At 43.1% G+C, this 21,781-nt stretch overlaps 1 protein-coding gene across 1 annotated transcript in view; it reads right to left on the bottom strand.

Moving 5' to 3' along the window:
* TAOK1 (TAO kinase 1) overlaps window positions 1-21,781 on the bottom strand; it is a 64,967-nt gene that overhangs the window by 3,115 nt on the left and 40,071 nt on the right. Inside the window, exons 9-19 of the mRNA XM_084299493.1 lie at window positions 19,202-19,295; window positions 17,699-17,780; window positions 15,571-15,738; window positions 14,453-14,656; window positions 13,091-13,225; window positions 12,270-12,506; window positions 11,369-11,497; window positions 9,696-9,899; window positions 9,007-9,246; window positions 5,126-5,338; window positions 3,862-4,044 (exon numbers count right to left, since the gene is read on the bottom strand). Of these exons, the coding sequence (XP_084155619.1) occupies window positions 3,862-4,044; window positions 5,126-5,338; window positions 9,007-9,246; window positions 9,696-9,899; window positions 11,369-11,497; window positions 12,270-12,506; window positions 13,091-13,225; window positions 14,453-14,656; window positions 15,571-15,738; window positions 17,699-17,780; window positions 19,202-19,295 (1,889 nt within the window). The remainder of the gene's footprint in view (window positions 1-3,861; window positions 4,045-5,125; window positions 5,339-9,006; window positions 9,247-9,695; window positions 9,900-11,368; window positions 11,498-12,269; window positions 12,507-13,090; window positions 13,226-14,452; window positions 14,657-15,570; window positions 15,739-17,698; window positions 17,781-19,201; window positions 19,296-21,781) is intronic.

The following is a 21,781-nucleotide window of genomic DNA, read 5'->3' as shown; positions in this document are numbered from 1 at the left end:
TAGCAGCAGGGCTCCTTTACGGGCACGGCCTCAAGTCCCCGAAGGACCTGAAACAGCAAACTAATGCAAAACCTTCTCCCCGGACTTCTAAAGGAGGCTGGATCTAGCTCAGATGTCCCCAACACACAATCTGTTCTGAATGCAAAAGGGTAAGCCTCAGCCCTGTGCATAGCAAAGCTCAGCGGGTACTAGCTGGAGTGTCTTGGTGCCTGCTCCCTCATCAATACAGAGCCTTTCAGGGATGTGAATCCCAAGCCTGCAATGATACTAACAATTTGACACAGATAAATCTTTTAAGATGCAGCAAAGCCTACAGCCGCCATAGTAACCTACTGCAAAAGCACCTTTAGACAGAGCCAAGCGCAGTATCTATACAGCCAAATACCTGCCAACACAGCTTAATGTGACCTCCACTGTTCGTCGCTGAATCCGACGATGACAGCTGCTCTTTTCTCCAGGATTCAATGTACTAGCCCACATTCAATTTCCTCTCCAATGTTCATCAGCCAGCTTTTCTTAGCTCATGTTTATCACCTCTTATCTATCCGTTTCCTAAATTGGTTGTGTTACCCTGATACTTCCCCCAGTGTGTGCGACTTAAGAAAGCAGGCAGTGATGTTTGCACCGTGTGGCAGATTATTAGCTGGATGATATGCAAGCTGGCAACTCCAGTATCCTCCCTGTGACACTGTTCCAAACCAGTTTCCAGCTGTACTTTGGTAGGGGCGCTGGGATCAGCTCTCTTCAGTGCAGGTAACTTTGGGCTACAGCCTCCTGACACCCGTCAGGGAGGGATGAAAGCCTTTCTTACTGAAATCTTTGCAGTCAGGTGGAGAACCAAAGAATCGCTCCATTATCTTCTTGCCAGCACTGAAAAAGCTACTTCTGGCTTCAGTGAAATAGGCCAAAAGGGTAAAAAGCAGTAGCCAAGGCTTTTAAGCAGAGCTCACTAGCATCAGCAGCAATGTGGTCAAGAGGAGTTATTTTGGTCTGTGCTGGAGGTACCGGGCAGAGCGCTGTAAGCATTCTCTTGCCTTAGTCAGGGAATACTCAAAATGACTTCATCTGGAATTTAGGAAACAATCTGCTCCCATGTGAGTCATCTCCTGAGCCATTCTGGGCTCTCAGAAACAGCCTTCTCCACTTGTCTGCTTCTTAGTGCTAGGTGAGTGACACTGACTCCACGGAGCAGCCTTCCCTACTCTTGCTGAGAGCCACGCAGTGGTCAGCTGGCTTGCAAACAGCAAGAGGAAGAAGGTGCTTTCTCTGATGTTAGCTCTTCAAAATGCTGCACTTATTTCTTCCAGTGACACTATATAAAAAGAATCCCCTTTTCTTGCAGAACTAGAGCATCCTCAGCACATCTAGCTGCACATAGTTTTCAGTCTTTGCGACAGAAAACAAAACAAAACAGGACTTTGTGCAATCAAACTCTGCATGCCCAATGCGCTGCATTAAAATGACATCACTTAGAAACAACCTCAGGATGCAGGACTGAAGATGAGGTGCCTGAGGCACATGAGAAGGAAATGAGTAAATCTGAAGTCTTTTAAAGACACTCCTGGGACACGCTTGTGACTGGTGCAATACAAACAACATCGCATCAGGGTGTAACTGGACCTCAGTCACTGGCACTTACAGACTGTGCAGGGATGGGGCTGGCTGCTGGCTCCTTAGCCTGAGTCATTTACGCTCTGTTGAGTTACTGTGGTGATGGGCACCACCAAAAACAGAGAGCACTGCGCCGAGAAGGAAGCAGAATCCTATGCACATGCCTACTTCTGGAGCCTCATTTACAGTTGAACATCAGGGACTGACTTTGCCACAGGCTAGGTATGTAATTGTGCACGTGAATTCAGACATTCGACTTGTGCACGTACCTGCCCTCTCCCTGGCTGCCAGACAGCCTCAGTGAGCACACGGCACACAAATCCCAGCTGACACTGCTGAGCAACCCACACAGAGCACTGGCAGCTCCTACAAAGTCAGACCACCCCTCCCTGTAAGGAATATCCCTGCAAAAGGAGGGTGCATCTACCTTCGCACCCAGGTGTTTTTCCTTGAGCTGCCACTAAGTAACTGTAATCCCAGCAAGAAAGTCTCACCACTGCTCCACAACTTTGTGAGCAGCAATGCACTGGCATTGCTTATATTGCGAAATAAAGGCTCCCTCCCATGGGAGTTGATGGACCGTTATTTATTTATTTATTTATTTATCTATCTATCTATTTTTAAGGTGTTAGTCTTGCAGGGACATACAGGACACATTAAAAAAAGGAAAAATTATCTTAGAACTTACTGTTATTGTTTCCTTTTCTCCTCTATACTATAACTTTACTAAGCTTCCTTCCCCATTACCGATGGCAAATGATTTGTATGGGCCTTCTGTGCACAGACTTTGATCCTTGTGCACGCTGAAAGACTTGTACAACATTAATACTGGTTGATGTGCTTTTCCATAAGCCACTGGCCTCAGTTCAGCTTTTGGCATCATGTTGTGTGCAGTGCAGTCTCTGCTGATCCCCCGCACAAAGAGCAGTGACCAGCAGCAGGCTTGCTATGTCACACTTCTTCCCAGAGCTCTCGTCAGGTCGCACCGCCAGAGGGCAATGCACACCCAGCCTGGTTACACGCTTACGTGCAGGGCTGTGACAGGAGCTGGATGGGAGCAGAACGACTAGCGATGGGATTTAAGGACAGCTATTCCACGCGTGGGTGCCACACAGGATCTCTGCTTTCACAAATTCAGTCACTTCCAGAGATTCAGCTACTTGCAGGGGACCAAAGCACAGCAGGCCCATGCTGTACTCTTGGAGATGCTTCCTCTGCTCACCATGAGGTGGAGCAGTTTTATTCCAACGAGGGCCCTCTACCAGCCAAGCATCCATCTGTTAGCCTCTGGGAGAAGTGTGAAGAACCTCGAGGCCACAGAGTAATTGCTGTAATTTAATAATCGCCGAGCAGCAGCAAAGTTTGGGACTGCTGTGTGAATGGTGACAGCTGGCACCCACAGAGCAAATCAAAAACGGAAAAAAACTGCAGGAGGAAAGCTGTGCATTTCCTTTCACTGACTGCTGCACTAACTACCCTTCTTCTGGATTGCACAGACCCCTCCCTCGCACACGTTTCTATAAACACCATGTTTCTGGCACTGCATAGAAAAGCATGCTTCAACAAGGAGCCCCTTAACACATATAACAGCCAATTCAAGTTGAAACCCGGGGAGCAGCAGTTTGCCCATGCTCGTGGCTCTGGCTACTGCAGTTTAAGGGCAATGCTGCTGACAGCAGTGTTTCTGTAACAAGTGTCATTTCGTAGGGAACTGCAGCTTGGTCTCCGCACACTGACAAATGGAGCAGAGCTACACCAAAATAATCAAACATATTACCATAAAAAACAGGGTCTCAAATCCCAAGACCAACTAATACATTTTAAACCGCCCCCCTGCCACCTTTTTGCCCCCCTAAATTGCTTGTACCATGCAAACTTCAAGGCAAAAACCAAAAAACTTTGTGTTAGGTTGTTATATCTGTTCTTTTATAAACTGGGGATTTTAATTTGTAGCTCAGAGACAGAATGAAGAGTTTGCTTTCCCTTCTGTGCAGAGAGGCATGACTCCCTCCGGCTCTGGCATGCCTCAAGCAGTTCTATCCCAGCCAGAAGCTGCTTACATAGGATGGCTGAGCTGGCAAAGTTTAGCCTGCGTGTCACTGAGCTATCATCCCAGAAAGGCGAATATCCAAATGATCCATGTTACTGTATACAGCAAGGTAAAAGCAATTTCTCTCTATGCTGATAGGTACAGTGCAATTTAGGATCTGAAATCTGAGTGTGCTAATGATGCTCGCATGCCCATTTTACCTTCTGCTCAAGGAGGGCCCGACGGAGGGATACCCTCTGTTCAAGATCACGCAGCTCCCGATCATGCTGGGCTTCTGCCTGCATCTTGATTTTACTCTGATATGCATTCAGCAGCTCCAATTCTTGCTGCAGCTGCATCTTCAAAACCTGGCACTCTGCTTCCTGTGCTTCATCCAAACGCAGCTGGGAAAGGCAGACAATAGAGATGTTTCACTATGGGGTAACCACTCATGACACTCTCGGGGAGGACTGTGGGGAGAGGGAGAGAATGGGATGGGACTTTGTTTTCTTAGCAATACAATTGGTCTCCATTGTACTTGGTTTCACTGAACAGAGAACCTATAGTGACAAAGACTGGTGACTGTGAGCCCACAGTGCTGATGCAAGTGACGCTGATGAGCGGTGGCGCCTCAGGAACCACGATCCATGCTGCAGAGAGCAGACTGCTGGAGGTGCTAATATCCACAGCTGTCCTTTTGCTAGAGGCAAAGAAAAGGTCTCCTGCTCTGTTCAACTGGATTAACCAATTTCCTGTGAGCAGGAGACTTTAAGTTCATATCCCTGCCAATGTATGACTTAGGGCAAAAGAATAAAATGACACAAACCTAAAAGCAATACAATACTGAACTTTTCACTTCTGATACATAAATTAGGCCAGCTACCCTGTCTCACAGTGTCAAATTTGTGCAGAGTGGCAAGCAGGATGCAATATGCAAGAAGTGCAAAGAAAACTGCACATTCAGTTATAGCAGGGACTCAAAGAATTGCTCAGGTGGTCATTCTTTAAGAAGGGTTTACAGAGCCTTCACAACGCTTTTAACACTTTTTTTTTTTTCAGGTTTAAAGTCAAACCTCTGAACTCCTCCATGACTCACCGAGCATCTTCCACCAGTGGGACATGCTTTGGTTGGTATCAATGACAAATCAAAACCTAAACGACTTATGACAGCAAGTTGCACATGATTTAATGATGCTCTAACAGAGACATTCACGCTGTCAGACTTCATGCAAAAGCAGACCTTTAGCCACACGGATGCATCACTTTGCATCTCTGCAAGAGCAGCTTCAGCTCCAACCTGTCTGATGGGAGTAACACCTCTTTCCTCTGTATTTGAATTCAGCTTTTTAAATACAGAGGAACGACTGCGCAGGGTATGGCATGTGTAGCAAGGAAGCAGATAGCCTGCTGTCAGGATACAGATCGGTTAAAATGCAAACATCCCTCTTTGGCTGAGGAACCCTGGGTCCCCCGGAGGCGACTCACAGCTTGTGTAGAGAGCATTTCATTAATGCTGTGATCATACTGCTCAGCCAGGATAGCCAGCTTCCGGGTCTGCTCCTCCTTGAGCCGTTTGAGGACAGCTTTATGTTCACTCTTTGGCGTGGTCTCCAGCAGATGGTTTCTCAGTGCTTTGTACTGTCTGGTTTGGATCTTGCATGTATCCTGAAACTGCTTCTTTATCTGTAGTTCTTTTGACTGGAAAGATGGAGGGGACACAAACAAAAGAAAAAAAAAACAGCGTGTTTCAAATGGGAGAAATATCCATTCAAATGGATATTTAGGATTACATTAAGGATATGAGTTCAAGAATACACAAATGTATATTAACATCTACAGTGCAAGGAGGGAAGCAAAATATACAAGAGGCAATGACTACTGCTGCAGCTGCTTTGACACTGCCACTGTGCAAAACAATTACAATAGAGACACTTTTATAACAAAGCTCCAGCCTAAATACAGCTGTCTCCGCACAAAGAGCCTCACATTTGTCACTGGACTGGATCCAGTGCTGGGTGTTGCTTTTCAAGAAGAGTTCTTGAGGGACAGAACTAATATTAATTAGCACCAAAAGCCATACTTGCACATGACCATGGTTGTACGGCACATATAGATGAACAGCACTTAATGTTATGAGAAGAAGCAGATCTGGTGCATGGGAAGGGACAGGGAAAAAGAGCAACACTTTTTCCAGTGAGGGTTTGATGAGCGTAAGATATGTTTAACTCTTAACTTTAAGAGTCTCGTTTTCATAAAGATAAGCAAAAATGGCTGGGAAAGGTTTGACACTTGAAGATGTATACCACAAGCAACACTGGTATGGTGCCAGTCTAGCAAACAAAACAATTCCCCAGTCCCAACGGAGGCTTACTGGAGATTGAGTTTTCCTTTTGCACTTGCTGCATCTCAGTACTGTGCAGAGACATAACTGTGTTATTGCACACAGGGCCGGGAGACATCAATCTTGGAAAAGGTACCTGGGCCCGACTTTGCTGTACGACCTTGGATAAATTATTTCTTTTTTTTCACCTCCCTTACCTGCCTGCAGAGCAGCTTGTAAGGGGTAACACCTGCCAAACGTTTTAAGGCCCTGAAAAGGAAGGTGTTGTGGAGTTTCCTGCATCTTTCTACAGGAGGACTGGCTGGGATACTTATAACAAAACCCGAGCAAATCCAGAAGTGATGAGTGACAGCAGGTAACTGACAGACAGTCAAGTTTTCCATGGTCAGAAAAAAAACAACACCACACAAAACCAAACGATGAAACAGAACAGAACAAACCACACCAGCACACTCAGTACAGCCTGGGCCATTCACACCGTCAGCCACCATGGTCACATCCTGATGCACTTGGGGCAGGAACAGAGCATAGGAGCAGATTTGTGTCCCTGGAATAAGCTGGGAGAGCCCTGAGACCTGAAGCAGCAATGCAGATGTGTGCACGTCTCCCATCAGCTCCTCCACTGGCTGCTCCTGGCACTAGCTCCAGGCTGAGCAGGGCAGGCGATGAGCACAGCACTTGGAGCTACCTACAAAGACCCGGTGGGCTTAGACAATGCACCCAGCCCAATTTAGCCATCACCAAGCTTTGTTGCATAAACCAACAACTCCACCTTGCCAGCCTGATGCAGAAAACAGGACAGAGATGGGTTTTATTCAAACAAATCTATCACGGAGAGGAAGACATCGCTTTTGCCAATTCTAATTCACAGTATGTTATTTCCCACCAGGAAACCTCTCAGGTGGTGTCTCCCTGCCCCTAAGAGAAACGTGTGCAGGTTACACGTTCCCATCAAGGACCTGGTCCCAGCAGACCATCAGCAATCTATTTTGTCCTCACTTTCTGCGAAGTTTCACTTGGACACCAGCCTGTTTACTGCCTTCCAACCCGAGGCCTTCAACAACAGGAAACAGAAGGGAGGGGTAAGGTTTCCAGTCAGACTTCTGACAAGATCATTTTGACCTAGTATTGTGAAACACCAGCAAGAGGCCATTTGCATCACAATTAAAGCGCTCAAAATAATAACAGAGCAGTTTCTACTGAATTCTAGTTACCAGTCCTTCTGGTGCCGTAACAGCAGCGACAGACACTGACCGTTAAAAAAACTGTTTTCAGGACAAAAGCCTTCACCAAGTAACAAAGGGAAAGCCTGAGATGTGCCCTCCAGGGAAAACATGGCTGGAGAGAGAAACTGAACAAACAGTCAAATTATCTAGGCAAATAAGAATACTCGCCTGCATTAGAAGCGAGAGAATGAGTTAATTCTAGGAAACAGCCTCAATAAATGGGGGATTGTACTACAAACCGAACAATTGTCCAGCAGGCTGCGTTATTAGCGCTGTGTGCATGCAAAAGGTGCTGGATTGACAGCTCAAGCCTGAAATCCTTCCCTAATCGCACAACAGCCATGCAAGGCACAGTGCGAGCTTTTCCGTGCCCGCTGCCAAAACGCTCCAGCCCTGTCCTCACTGCAGAAGGGACGGGGCTGGGTGGTCCGCAGAGGTGAGAGGGCAGCTAAGCCCCTACAGGCCTCTGATTCTGCTGTCCCTGCTGCCAGCGAGGAGCGCAAAGGGACGTGCTGCCCACTCGTGTTTGCGCCGCATCACCTTGGGGAGGCAGAACTCATTCATGCTAATCTCCGAAGGATCAACCTAATGCAGCTGCTTCAGTTTTATTCAGCTCAGAGTGCGGCGCAGCTTCCCTGTGAAGTCATCAGCTATTTATACTTTATATCCTTGGAGATTCTCAACAGTGATCAGATGGTCCCTTGTACTCACAAGCTAGGTTTTCACTATTAAATATTATTCTAATATTGACAAATAACATTCTTTTTCTTGCTGAAGTTCTCATTTCGAGCTGTTTTGTTTTCTTCTCTGCAAGGAGATGACTTGCAGTTGGTGCAGACTAAGTCAGATGTGAAATATCACAAAGCAGGAAGACCTAGACCAACAAAGATCTCGTGTTCAGTATGCCATCACCCATTTTGTTACTGGCACAGCCGAACACTGGGTGGAGAGCAGTCTGCCTCCTCAAAGGACACGTACCAGGCAGCTATGTGGAAGCCTTACACTCCATTCTTAGACACTTCAGAATAAACCACTGGACTTCTTTGGATGAAGTGAGGGTTTGCAATGAAAACAAGTAAGAGCCTCAATTACAGAGGCCCTATAGTTCTGGTCAGCCACTGCAGTTACAAGAAGCCCATGGGAGCACCTCATGGCAAAGGTCAGTGCTAGGAGCTTCCTGAGGACACTGCAGTTGGCTGGTATCTTTCTTTCTTCCCCACGCTTGCTAACATACCAGCTTCAATATAAAAACCATCAACAAGGTGTGCAAGCCAAGACTGATAGTGCATTTCACTTTTTTTTTTTTTTTTAATGACACAGCTTCATTATAGAAAAGTGGATTCTCTTCCCTGCGTATGTGAGGAGAAGAGGATCAGAACACAGCGTAGGAAGAAGGAGGGGGGGGAAATGACACTGAAAAGATTAAATAGATTTTAAACTACCACAAAAAGGAAGACGCTTTGCTGGGAATAACAGCTTTTCAAACAAAATGAGGGAACAGTGCTGTTACAGCCTGCCTACAACGCCCTGCAACCCTGCTCACCGTTGCTACTGTTTGTACGTATGGTGCTTGTAGACACCTGGTGCGGTCACACAACTCGACAAACAAGGTACTTCTATAACAAGATATTCACTGTCAAATTAGACACCTCTTCAAATTAACAAGCTTCGAAATACCCTGGGCTCACATACACTGCAAACGAGAACCGAGCTGCAACGTAGCACTTCACCACCACCACCACCACCACCACCACCCCGTTCCCGCAGCTCACACCCAGCAGCCCTGGACCGTGCCGTACCTTCAGGCTCTTGGGCTGCTGCCGGACCTCCATGACGTGCTTACGCCTCAGCTCCCGCTCCCGGCGCTTGTTGTACTCCAGCTGATTGGTGAGCTCGGTCTGGTGCTGGAGTCGGATCAGCTCACAGCGCATCTTCTGGATGGTGCTGAGATGGCGGAACTCCAGCTCCTGCATGGACTCGTGCTGACGCAGCAGCATGGCGTGCTCCAGGTCCTTCTGGGTCTGCCTTTTGTTTAACTCCTACCAGGACGGCAAAGGGAATTATTAGCTTCTTGGAGAATGCAAATCTCAAAGTACAAGATGACATTTCACTCTGTTCACAAGGGCACTTCTTTCAAGACATTTGAGGACAAAGCAGGGTTTCTACACCTTATCAGAAGTACGCTACAGGTAATTTTTCCTTCCTCATTTCACTTTTCTTCTTCCTGTTCTAGATGCAAAACAGTAAGCACTTTCTGGAAAGGACCTTAATTGTTCCATCCGCTGACTTTTTGGACCTAACAATTCTCTCAAAATAGGAGACTAATCTGAACATTTGACTCTTAACGATTGCAAAAAATACCAAACCATCGTTTTACTAAAATATTTCAGATTGGTAAATAACACTTAGGTGAGATTGGAGTTGGGTTGCAGATGAGATACATTTCACACAGATGGTTCCAGAGCCCCATCTCTGCCTATTCTCTTACCTCCCGAACCAGGTCCTGCTCCAGATTATGGCGGCCGAGGAGCATCCGTCTCTTAAAACGGCGACACTCCAGCTCCAAGTACTGTCTCTGACGCCTCAGTAAGTTGGCTTCTTCCTCTGCCTGGAAATGCTGGATGTTTTCCTTCTGCTTGGAGAGCCACTCCTGCTTCTCCTTCTTTGGAGTGCTCTGGTTTTCATTCAGCTCCTGATAAGAGTAAGGTAATTAATTGTGGAATAGTAGCTCTTCGGCCTTGAACAGCTGGGTGGATCTGCCTAATAAACTATGCTGCAGACAAAGCCATTCCACTCGGTCTTCTCGTGCTCAGTATGATCTAAGCCTCTGCAAAACGCATCATATCGCATATCCAAGGGAACACCAGGAGACAATTCATAGCTGCCTTTTGTTTTGGTTTGGTTTTGCATTGGCCCTTTTAATGAGTCAAAATCGGGTTCACGTCCACAGTTCCCACACATATATATTAGCTCAAAACATAAAAAGAATGGTTTGCCACAGAAAATACAGGCCCCAAATACATGGTCCCAAAGGAGTGGGATGAGAAGAAAAGCACTATCACCCCATCTCATTTACAAACACTGTTCACACAAATCTCCAGTCCCATGAAGCACAACAGAAAATTCCTGCACCTTCCTTGATCAGAACACATACACATTTTGTAAGGAACTCATCACGGTGGGACTACTCACTAAGATTTCATAACTTACAAAAACAATAAAAAGAAGTGCACAGGTGAAACGTAAGGCCACAGTTTCCACATTTGTAATAAATACACAGCTTGAGGCATCTGCCACAAAAGAATCTGCTTACTTGAACCGCATGCTAGAGGTGCCCACACAGTAACTAGATTTGTGATACATTTCACCTGAAGTATGAGACAGAATTCCTCTGTATATCAGGGTTTTTTTTTTTTTGCTACACTGTAATCTACTGCCTGCCCAGGAAAAGATTCCATGTTATTATAAAAAGCCCGTGTTACTATAGTTTTTGTTAAATCTTTCATGGCTCTACTGCTCTTTGGCCTTTTTCTCCCAGGAAATGTCTATGTTTGGGAATATTCTCCTTTGGGGAAAGTTCCAAGGCTGCGTCACAGAAGTTGATGGTTGAGCTCTAAACGGTTCTTTCAAAAAAATTATTTATAGTGCTTACACTTTCAGCCACTCCATAAAAAGAATCAGGAAGTTTGACTCTACAGTTTCTCTGCATTTCACAAAGGTCATGGTTTTCACGACAATACAGTGATTACTGAACTATCGGACTGCTTTTCCCATTAAAATTAAGTGTTTTCACAGATATTTGCCTTTAAACATAATCTGCAAGTCACCTTTACTGCTCTGTTTTCTTCATGCTGCAGAAATATTTAGTGATGAGAAACTTCACTAACTGCTGCAGTGCACATTCAATATCTGCAGCAACCAGGTATGAGAAAAATGCTCATAACCTTCCTTAATCTTTGTTTTTTCAACCTTCTTCCTCCAAGGTCAAAGACATGAAACAAATACAGTACATACAAGACTTTGTTCACGAAATGCAGAACTTGCTGCAGTTTAGGTAAAGATTTCTTGCTCACATTGGCACTCTTATTTCTGACCGTTCACCACTCACACTGTATCATACACTGTACTATTGGTTCACATTCCTCATTACAGACGGGTTACCTCTTTCAGCTGCTCCTTACGGAGTTTGTATTCTCTCTTCTGGGACTCCAGGAAACTGTTCAATTCTTTTTTCTGTTGGGCCTGAATATGCTGCTGAAACTTTTTTTCTTCGTTGGCCATCACTTTAGCCTACAGCAAATCCAAAAGCAGATCAGTTTCTGAGGCCTAATCAATCGTAGCTTATGTTCCATTTTAGCCCCAAGACCTGGAACTCATGGTTCAACAACCACAATACTCACCATGACTCTGAAAAAGCACAAGCCTCAGGAGTTTGCCCTTAACCTCTTCTTATTCCCTCCCACCCCCAACAATACACCAGTAGGAGTCCTTTTTCAGTGCTTCATTTTCTCAATCCTATTGTTCAGCTATTCTTTCCTAACAAAGTCAACACTTTATGACCAGCTATATTCATAGCCCTCCACCAAGAGATCTAAGATGAACAAATAATCAATAATAATCTCTATAGGTGGCACCACTTCATTATAAATTATTTAAAAGCATAAAAACCCCCATATCCACAAGCAACTAGACAGTGAGCCTTTAAGCACAGCTGGCACATTTCTCTGCAGGCTCATCTGCCTCCATAACACTTGATGGCAGTCAGTTATTGACAGCATACACAAGGCAAAAGAAAGGAAAACCCTTACAGTAGTTTTTCTGGGGTCAGCATACTAACATTTAGTATAACGCACTGCGATGAAGGACATACCTTTCCTCTAGTTACATAAACCCCTTAGTGTAAGGAGGTGCTGTATTAGCCTTTTTCTAATTAGCAATTTGCTTGGCTCCTGAAAACAGACATGTAAGAGACTACAATGTCATCTGTTCATCAGTGAGGGGAAGTGGACAATTCAATGTAATTAACAAATGTAGACTAGTCTGTTAAACTGTAATCTCCTACCTCCTTCTCCATGGCTGCTTGGTGCTTTTTAATTAGCTTTTCCATTTCTGCAGCAAAATTGTTACGCTGTGTTTCAAGATCTTTGTCCAACCTGAGGCGATGCTCGTCCATCTCTGCCTTCAGTTTATTCTCTAATGCCATCAGTTGTTTCTGGTGTTGCCGTCTCATACGTTTATAGCCAGACATCTGCTCTCGGAGTTCAGAGTCTTGTTCATGTTCCTGCATTTGCCTTGTCACCTAGGAAGATAACCACATCGGGGCAAAGTAAGTTAATGCTGCTTCTTCTGCTTTTCAGCAGTCTTCAGACCACAAAAGAAAAGTATTCAGTAAAGAAATGTAATTTTGCTGTAAAGAAAAGCACACCTCCTCATGGCAGTAGAGCAGATTAAAAACTGAATTCTGCTGTAGATGATAAGCTCACATGGGATCCAGCAGAAAAACTGTACAATTGTTATAAAGCTGGTGCTAAATAATGTCTCTTCAGCCCAATGTAATACGAGTGTGCATATGTACATGCATACACAAATGTACATAATATACATATGAAAATAAAAGCCAGCTTATTATTATTATAAGCTGGTTCTTGCATTCTACTAAGCCTATTGGTTTTATAAATACCTAATATACACAAATTACATTTGTCCAGGTGTCTCCTTTATGCTTTTATTAACTCCCATTAAGCTATTTCAGCGATAATATCTCAGTCAATGAAGATAGCTCATATTCTCATGAAATCCTAAAAGCTCTAAGTAGTTTAATAGTGCCGTGTTCAAAGGCATCCCTTCCTCTACAACTTCATCAAAATAAAAAGCTTAACATACCAGCGATGCTGTGCGTATAGTAGCAAAGTGCTCTCGATTGCGATAATGAGACTTGTGGCGAGATACTTGGGGAGGAGACTGGGGTTCTGATGCCCTTGTTCGAGGATCTGATTCCTCTCTGTAGTTTTCTTCCTCCTGATCAGCAAATATTAACACGAGAAAATAAAAAGAATCATCATTACTAAATATTTTTGTTTTAGTTTGCTACAAAAAACATTTAAAAGAGAAGAAAGTAAACCCATTTTACATTCATCGGCTCTGAGGGATCCTCCTGCCAACAGGTTGGACAAAGGAATATATTGCAACGGGAGCTGTGGTCTAGGATGTTTAATTTGGAAATTTCATTGCGCAATTTTATTACTAGGAGGAAAATTACTAATTACTGCTGTAAATGAAAAAAATAAATGGAAAACTGAAAACTGAGTTAAATAGTTTACTTCAACAAAGCATAAAAGCTATAAAGTAGATTATATCAAGCCAGAGAGACAAAAACAACATCTCTGTAACCCTGAAAGACAGAGGATGATTTTCATTACACCCACTACAGAAATACCTCAAAGCAAAATTTAAAATTTGTCATGGTGTATTCCACATTCTTATTTTGAGTTTGTCATTCATCAGAGCGATTAGTAGTTAGATATGATATACTAATTAACTCCCTGAGGAAATACCTGTGTCTTTGTTGCATATCTGGGCAAAGAACAAAACATTCTAACCACACCTATCATTAGCGAGGGAAACGTTACTGGTTTGAGAAAATGTATGATAACCCCTCCGTAGCAAGAGCAGCACGGTTCAGTGACAATCTGCAGTTATCCTTCATCATGCAGAGGGGTAAGGCACTCAAAGGGATTTCACAGCTTGCCATGGCCACAGTGCTGCATTTCCTTTTCTGTGCCTCTTCGCTCATTAACCAAATATTCCAATCAAGTGCTGGGAAGTTGGGAGCATTAGGAACAGATTTCAATCTCTAGTGGAGGTCTTAAATTTAAGAATTCACTAACTAGGAGGAAAAACAGGGGAACTCTCACGTTCTTTTGTGCCATGAAGCAGTGCTCTGCAAGGTAAGGGCATTCACTAAATGAATGTTTTCACAACCTGCCATTCCAAGTCCTCATGATCAAGCAAACAATTTTGAAACAATTCAATTACCGAAATAATTGTTACTGAATTAATAGAAATGATTTTTACAGCTACCGTCCAAAGTTTCCAATGCACATTAATGTATTTGGGACACATCACACGAACTGCCAATAATGACTTAGAATAGGAAGCACTCAATAACTTTTTATCATTGTATCAATACAAACCCACTCCCATTCTATATTTTCAAAGTTATCCAGCCAAAAATCCAATGCTTACCGGCTTTAAATGAATGACAGAGCTATTTGACATCACCGTGTGGTCCCCTTCCATCATATCCAGCTCGCTCTTATCATCTGAGGCATCTGGAAGACTGTTAACACTACTGCTTTGGCTACTGGCACTGATAGACATACTAGGAATGGACTGATTACTTCCGACACTATTCACTGTTCCTGTCCTGCCGACACCATGATCTTGTTCCTAGAAGAAAGGAATTATTAGAAAAAATTAGAAAACAAGAAAACTCAAATCCATTACAGCTCTATCTGTGGACATTACCAAATTATATGCTCATTCCATTCCTTTATATAGGTATCTACCTGCCATCTCATGGCAGTTCCCACCCTCCAGGCATTGTCGTGAAACATTTCTCTTGTGGGATGCTGGGGAGAGAAAGAAGCAACCTTGTCAAGATTAACTGGCTGATGTCAGGTTCTTTTCAACAGCGAGCCTGTTAACAAGCTGAACTCTATCTTGAATCAGCACCAGCGTGTCACCAGAAACTGTTCTGACACCAGCATCATCTAAGTAAGCGTTCAGCTGGGACCCTGCACCTTGCACAGTTCCTTTCTGTAGATGAGAGCACTGGACTCTCTGCAATTCAGGGAGTCTGAATTTTCATGTGGTGACTGCAGAATGCAACCCAACAAAGGAAAAATAAAATTCTTTTTCTCCCCCTCTTTTTTTTTTTTTTTTTTTTTTTTTAAATCAGGTATGAATTTCTCTGTCTTAAATCTCAGAAAAACATTCTCTGGGTGTATCCAGAAGACTAGCATGAGCCCGGTACACACAGTCAAATTAGGGACTAAATACAGCTGCTGAAAAAGTCCTCATAAAGCTTTATAAATGGACAAAAGAAGGTAAGATTTGCATAACTGGAAGTTAACTGTTCAGGCATGGGCAAATGGCACGGCTTCTTGCCAGCACTAGCCATCTACCTTGTTTGTCCTTGTATGTGCCTTGAGGTAGGCTTTATTCCAAGTACAGACAGGAAGACAGAGTTTATAGCCAGGTGTGTAAATGTCCTCTATTCATTTTAGCAATATCTGAGCTACAGTTATTTAAATGGCATCATCTTTCTCTGGTTCAGTGATGACATCCAAAGTTTCTCTCACCTCCTCCTCCTCCTGTGTTTCAACTGCAGGGCCATTGTGTGCCTCCTGGAAGAGGAGCTTCTTCATTTTACGATACTGCAGGTTGTCCAGTTCTCTCACTGCATCCTTTGTTCTCTGAATCAAGTCTATTAACACTGTTTCAGGCCGCTCCCGAAGAACAAACATGTGCTGCAGAACACACAAATAGGTGAGGGACCTCTCATGCCTCCAGTGCACATGCTTTGAGGATATAACAGTTAGGAAATCTTGTTGGTTTTGTTAGCCCTCTTTTCTGCACAGGAGGAGAATACCTTGACAGCTTACATTGTCACTATATTTAGATTTCATGATCCAGACAGATTTCTGAATGATTGTTTTCTGATGGGAGACAACCACCAAAAAATAACGATGTGAAACAAAACAGGGAAAAAAAAAAAACAGAAGTGGTATTGCATGTACTATGAAAACAGGCTCAGGTTAAAATTAGACTTCTTTGGATGTTGGGTATTTGGATACATTATCTAGCTGTGTCTCAGTGGGGAAAGAGCAGCAAATAACATACAAATGCTAAAAGTCTTACATTGGTTAACATCGCTAACTGAATGTTAAAGAACATATCAGCTAACTCTTCCTATAAAACCAATTTCCTAGTTTAATAAAGCTTGAGAATCAAATATTCAAGCATACAGCTCAGTCATAAATAGGCCGTGAACTGCACACTCAGTCCTAAAAGCCATGTTATGCTTTTTTTTTTTTTTCTTTTTGAGAGATATTCACTACATTTCACTGCAAAGGTAGCTACATTTTGCTAATAGTTAAAACAAGTCTTCCCTATGTATGTCAGAAGCAGTTTTTCCAGTCTCCAAATGAAATGTGCTGTGCAAGCATGAGTCATTATTAACATCACCACTAGTTTCATTTTGTTCCTTTGGAGGGCTGTATTGCCATTTCCAACATGTCACATTCCCTACCTGTCCCTCTAAAGTGGCATGCAGCTGTTTCAGACTATAGATATGGAAGGAATACATTCACAAACGTTTAATTTCCATCAATGTTCTCTTTAATTGCAGTGCATTGCTCAAAATAAAACCAATCTGCAGAATTCTGAAATGGCAGGACTACACACCCACACCAAAACCTTTACAGGGTAATTGCATTTTACTTTCTGAATGCACCATTTTTAAAGAGGCAAAAGTCCTCAGAACCAGCTAAGTAAAAACATGCAAGAAGGTGATGATAAAACCTTCATAAATAGCATCCATTTTCAGTTAATGCAGTATTTTGGAAAAATGGCAGTTTAGCAGAAACATGGCAGGGATAAAAAATTCCCCAAAATAATGTCATGAGCACTGCAAAGAGAATGACAAGCTAGCAAAATTCTGAATGCCACCTGATGCCACAGAGGAAATCCATCAAAGTCACACTTATAATAAAGCAGCTCTAACACCTAAGTTCTGTGCGAGTCGTGTTCGCTCAGGGAACACGTCAGCTTTTTGCAACCATCTACCACACTGGTACCCAGTATCTGCAGCATACCAGAGGAAAAATAAAACAAAACAAAACAAGAAATAAAGCAGGAGATAATCTGCAGATGGTTGAGGCATATTCATGTCCAGGTGAAGTATGGGGAAGAAAATCTGCCTCTCTCTGCCCCCCTTCCCCCAGAGATACCATTAGAACAGCAGATTTCAGTCCTACGTGTAAAGCACATAGGTGATGGGAGAGGATAAAAAGCCTTTAGGGGTATATATAGCATAGAATAAAGAGGGAAGTAAAGAAAGGCATTTGTTAACTAATGCATGGCAGCTCTGTCAGGATTAATTATAATCACTGGAAGGATAAACTGAGCTTAAGCAACCGAAACCCTCGACATGTTGATGGTCAGCCAGTGTCACTTGCGTGTTCTCATCATGAGAACAAGGCTGGCATGGAGAATCACCTGGGGAGCTGCCCAAGATGCTGCTAAGGGTCAGCACAGCTAGGAATGCCAGCTGATTACACTCCCCGGACCCTTAGCTCAAAGACATTGAGGCTAACGGGCAGAGCGTCGTTAACTGTAACCTAGTACTGTAGGTGAGACAGAAGAATGTCACAGGGCACAGCCCCGTTCTAACACCACGTGGAAAACAAAAAGGACAAGCAAGCCAACCTTCAGAAGCTCCTCTGATGTGGGCCTGTCTTGAGGAATCTTCTGGAGGCAAGAATCTACGAAGTTTCGAAAATAATCAGACCTGTGGCAAGGAAAGGGGGAAAAAAATCCATCTGAATTAACTACCCAGTTGATTTTGAAAGCTCAGTAAGGCATCAAGACATTCACATCTGGGTGCTGCTAGTAGAAAGAGTGGGGGGAAATCAAACAGACCCACCACCTTGTACCACAGCCTCTGACATCCCTAATCAAGCCAAAGCTCACAGCTACCAGTGGGCAGGTTCCTGTAACCTCAGCTTTCAGAGAAAGTTTCAGCTCAAGAACATGAAAACACGGGGCAATTCAAGAGCAGCAGAAGTTTTGTATAAAAGCAAACACCCACTCATTTCCATGTCAGCATCTAACTTGTCAAATTCTATGTTGCACAAACTCTTCAAGGCCTAAGCAGAGCTTCTGCCCTGCTCTGCCCCCCGTGTGCAGGTGTGTGTCATCCTCAGACTGTATCAACACACCATTCCTGAAATGCCTTCAGACCCGACTTCCACCCTGTTGTGCAATCTGTCACAAGCAAGGCTTAAGGCCACGATTTGTTTAGTAACACCACCTCTTCCCCCATCAGCTAAAATTCCCTATTTCGTCTTTTTTTTTCCCCTGAACACAAGTTTCCAGAAGAGCACGATTAAACACTGAGAATAGCGGTACGTCGGCTGTACAGGTTTTCTTTCTTTTTCCATCCCACCCCGCCCCCCCACCATGTAATGTGGGGTTTTGCTACCGCAATTTTTCAGTAAATTAAGTTCTTGCATCTTTTGGTCAGAAAAATGCAGCAAATGAGTCGAATGTTTTGTCAAGCACCAGGGTGTGAAATAGCCTAACCAGAAAATCTCTGAAGTAGAAAAAAAAAAAAATCTAAAAATAAGGTACAATGTATTATGTTAAGGGCCTAGGACTACAGCTCAGAAAAACATAATTAGGAAGTTTTTAACTTTTGAAATCAGTTTACTGTTTCAAAAAAGACAGTCATTTGAGGCTGGGAGGCACAAAATGTTGCTACTGTGATTTATTCTTCTGAAGTTTATGCAACAGACACTTGCCACATACAAGCAGTGTCTTCATCTTTCAGAGCAATACTTCAACAAAACAAGGTTTAGGAATTGACAGTGTGGTTTGTGATTTAAAAAAAAAAAAAGCAAAAAGAACAAAAAACACTAAACCCCACGTTTTTGGCTAGCCTCTGAGCTTCACAAGTTTACTGGCCCATGTATCGTATTTATTACAGGATCTTGCATTCTTCCAGCAGCTCGTCCTGTTCCTACTACATTCTAGACCCTAAAATGCATATTTAGTAATTGGTCAATTTTGTGTATAGTGTACAGCGATCCTAATAAGAACCTTCCAGCTCACATCTTCCCAATAGGAATCCAGCCATTTCAAGAACTCAGCATGACAAAGCACTCCATTTACAGCAGTTCCCTACAACATTCCTCCCTCAGTAATACTCACCATTCATTAGACTGTAGTGTAGGGGATTCATTCTGCGCTATGTGATATAAGGCACTCATTGCGTTCATATTAAACAAAGGAGGCTTCCTTTCCGCTACACACAAAAGAAAATAATTTTTATATAGGGAGATAGTCTCAGGTTTGTTTTTTTTTGCTCTTTTATATTTTTTAGTTTACATCCCTTTAACAAGAAAACCACATCAGCAGAATCACTGTTGCCTGAACACGGAACCCCAAACCAACCCTACCCTGCAATCAGACAGATATGTTGGCATATGTCCTATACCATCAGTTTCTCCACTGCAGAAGATGAAAGCACTTTGAAGATCAAATGCCTCGTCCTCTCAAGTTTCTAAATTACGTGGTTTATCATAGTTGAGTTCTCTGACTCATTTAAATGTCCTAAAATAGGAGTAAGTTAACAGTAAGATCTATACTCAGTGTTTAGCCACTAACATCCTTGGTTTGGTGTCACCCTTCTGCTTTTGTTTGCTTGTTTTGTTTGAAAACAAAACAGCACAACACTAGAGTTGCTAAAAAGCTAATAATTTTTTCATTTTATCAGGACATCACAACAGTGATGTAGAAAAAGCTGGTTACAACAGCCATCGAATCACACTGAACTGACTAAGCACCCGGGCAGGAAGTCAGGCACAGGCTAACTCTATACTATTTTGAGAGTTGCATTCTCTTTGGCTCTTCTCTCTTTCAAGCTTGTGTTACTCTTATAGACTGACACAGCATGAAAACTTAATGAGGAAGGAGATGATCTCACTGTAACAACAAAATTGAAGCTTCATCAGAATGTTTATAGGGTAAACCTATAAAGCTCAGCCTCACTATAAACATTCCAGAGAAGCTGGTCAGGCCATGAGGACATTCCTGCACCAGTGAAAATGCAACAGAAAGCTTTCCTTCCTGGGAAAAAAAAAAGGAGAAAAAATAGTTTTTTATACTGCTCTTTAACTTGAATAGTAGCAGTAACCTATGTATCAGAGATCACAGCTATTTGTTGCTGTCAGGGAACAGACTAAGCCCTACAAATTCCTGACAACTGGTAAATTGAGGAGTTAAGCCCCATGCAGCAATTTACCTGCTCTAAGCTGTCAGATAACCAGTTGTCTCTACTCAGACTGATGATCAGACTGATGATCCATTAAACTATTTTAACTGGCTGCTCTCCCTATCTTTTTTCTCTTAACTCACCTGGATAAAGTGCAAATCTTCAGGAAACAGCGAAACTGAGACCTCAGTGAGGGCCATTTCTAAGACTAAGCAACAGTTTGAGAAGATTGTGAGATGTCTCATTTTCCTGCCTTCTTCCCATGCTTACTCAAACCAACACACATGAGAACCACACCGATCCAGCCTATAATACTCTGCCGTCTTGACCTGGCCTCACCTCCCACCAAGTTAGAAGCCATACACAAAGCCTAACGCTTCGTATTGCAAAAATGCAGCGTGCAGTACAGCACCCGGGGGTGTGGTGGCCATGAGCTAACTGCATTCCTGGAGCACTGCAGCCAGCCAAATCTCCTCGGTCCACTCAGAGCAGGATTCTGTCATGGCAGTCACACCCCTTGAACTTGCTTTATATTGGCAACAAAAAATCTCTGCTCTGAAGAAAGAATCTATTTCGCGTCCTGGAAGAAAATGAAGTTGACAGTTTGGAATGCCAGACAGCATTTTTAGCTAAACTGTGCAGTTCACATGGATTAGCGTTTTCCTGAGAGCTCCTGCTGCCCCACCAGGCTGCTCCTCCTGCGTGGTCGCTTTGGAGCACAAGCGATGAGATCTGACAAGGATGGCAGGACAGCCTCAGGTACAACGAGCAGGAATAAACCTCACCATCCCTGGACCTTACAGCTACGTGCTCCTAAAGAGCTGGGTCCTGACTAACATCTAAGTAGTGCTGTGTTGTGCTTCCATGAGTGTATTTTTGTTCCTAGAAAATATCACGCAGTACATTTAAATAGAATGCCATACTAACATAGTCCTTTTCAATTGATGTTCAGCTTTAGGAAGTCTGTTCAAATGGCAGTAGCATAATTTCTTCTGGTTTTGATTTATAGGTTAACACTTCAAATTAGATTATTCTTTTTTTTTTTTTTTTTCCTTTTGGTAAAAAGTGATTTTCTAGCCAAATCTATTCACAAATGGCAATGTACACTGAATATAGCTTTGAAACTGTTTACTTATCCCAAACTTCCCATCATTGCAGGACTGATTCATATATCCGAAAGTTCCAGGCAAACAACATCAATTTATAACACTAAATATATTTTAACACTGGTATTTTCAATGGTTCATTTATAAACCTGTTCAGCAAGTAGACTGTTTTTCAGTTCAAAAGTTAATTGCCTCTCTCACAGAATGCGAACACGTTTAGTGATATAGATTAGCTATTTGCTTTGTTTATGTAACTCTTTCTTTGGGTACTGAAAACACCATCTCAATTAACATCAAGTTGGAGACTTGGTCTTCAATTCTGTAGCGCACGTTTAGTTCTTTTCCCTAAAATTCAAGCCCCTGAGAAAACCAGGACAGGATGCAAACATATGTCTTCAGCACTGTAATTCA

This window comes from Netta rufina (genome assembly GCF_964035555.1).
Source record: "Netta rufina genome assembly, chromosome: 21".
NCBI lineage: Eukaryota > Metazoa > Chordata > Aves > Anseriformes > Anatidae > Netta > Netta rufina.
Note: the sequence above shows the minus strand (reverse complement) of the source record. Positions and strands in the feature narration are given on the sequence as shown.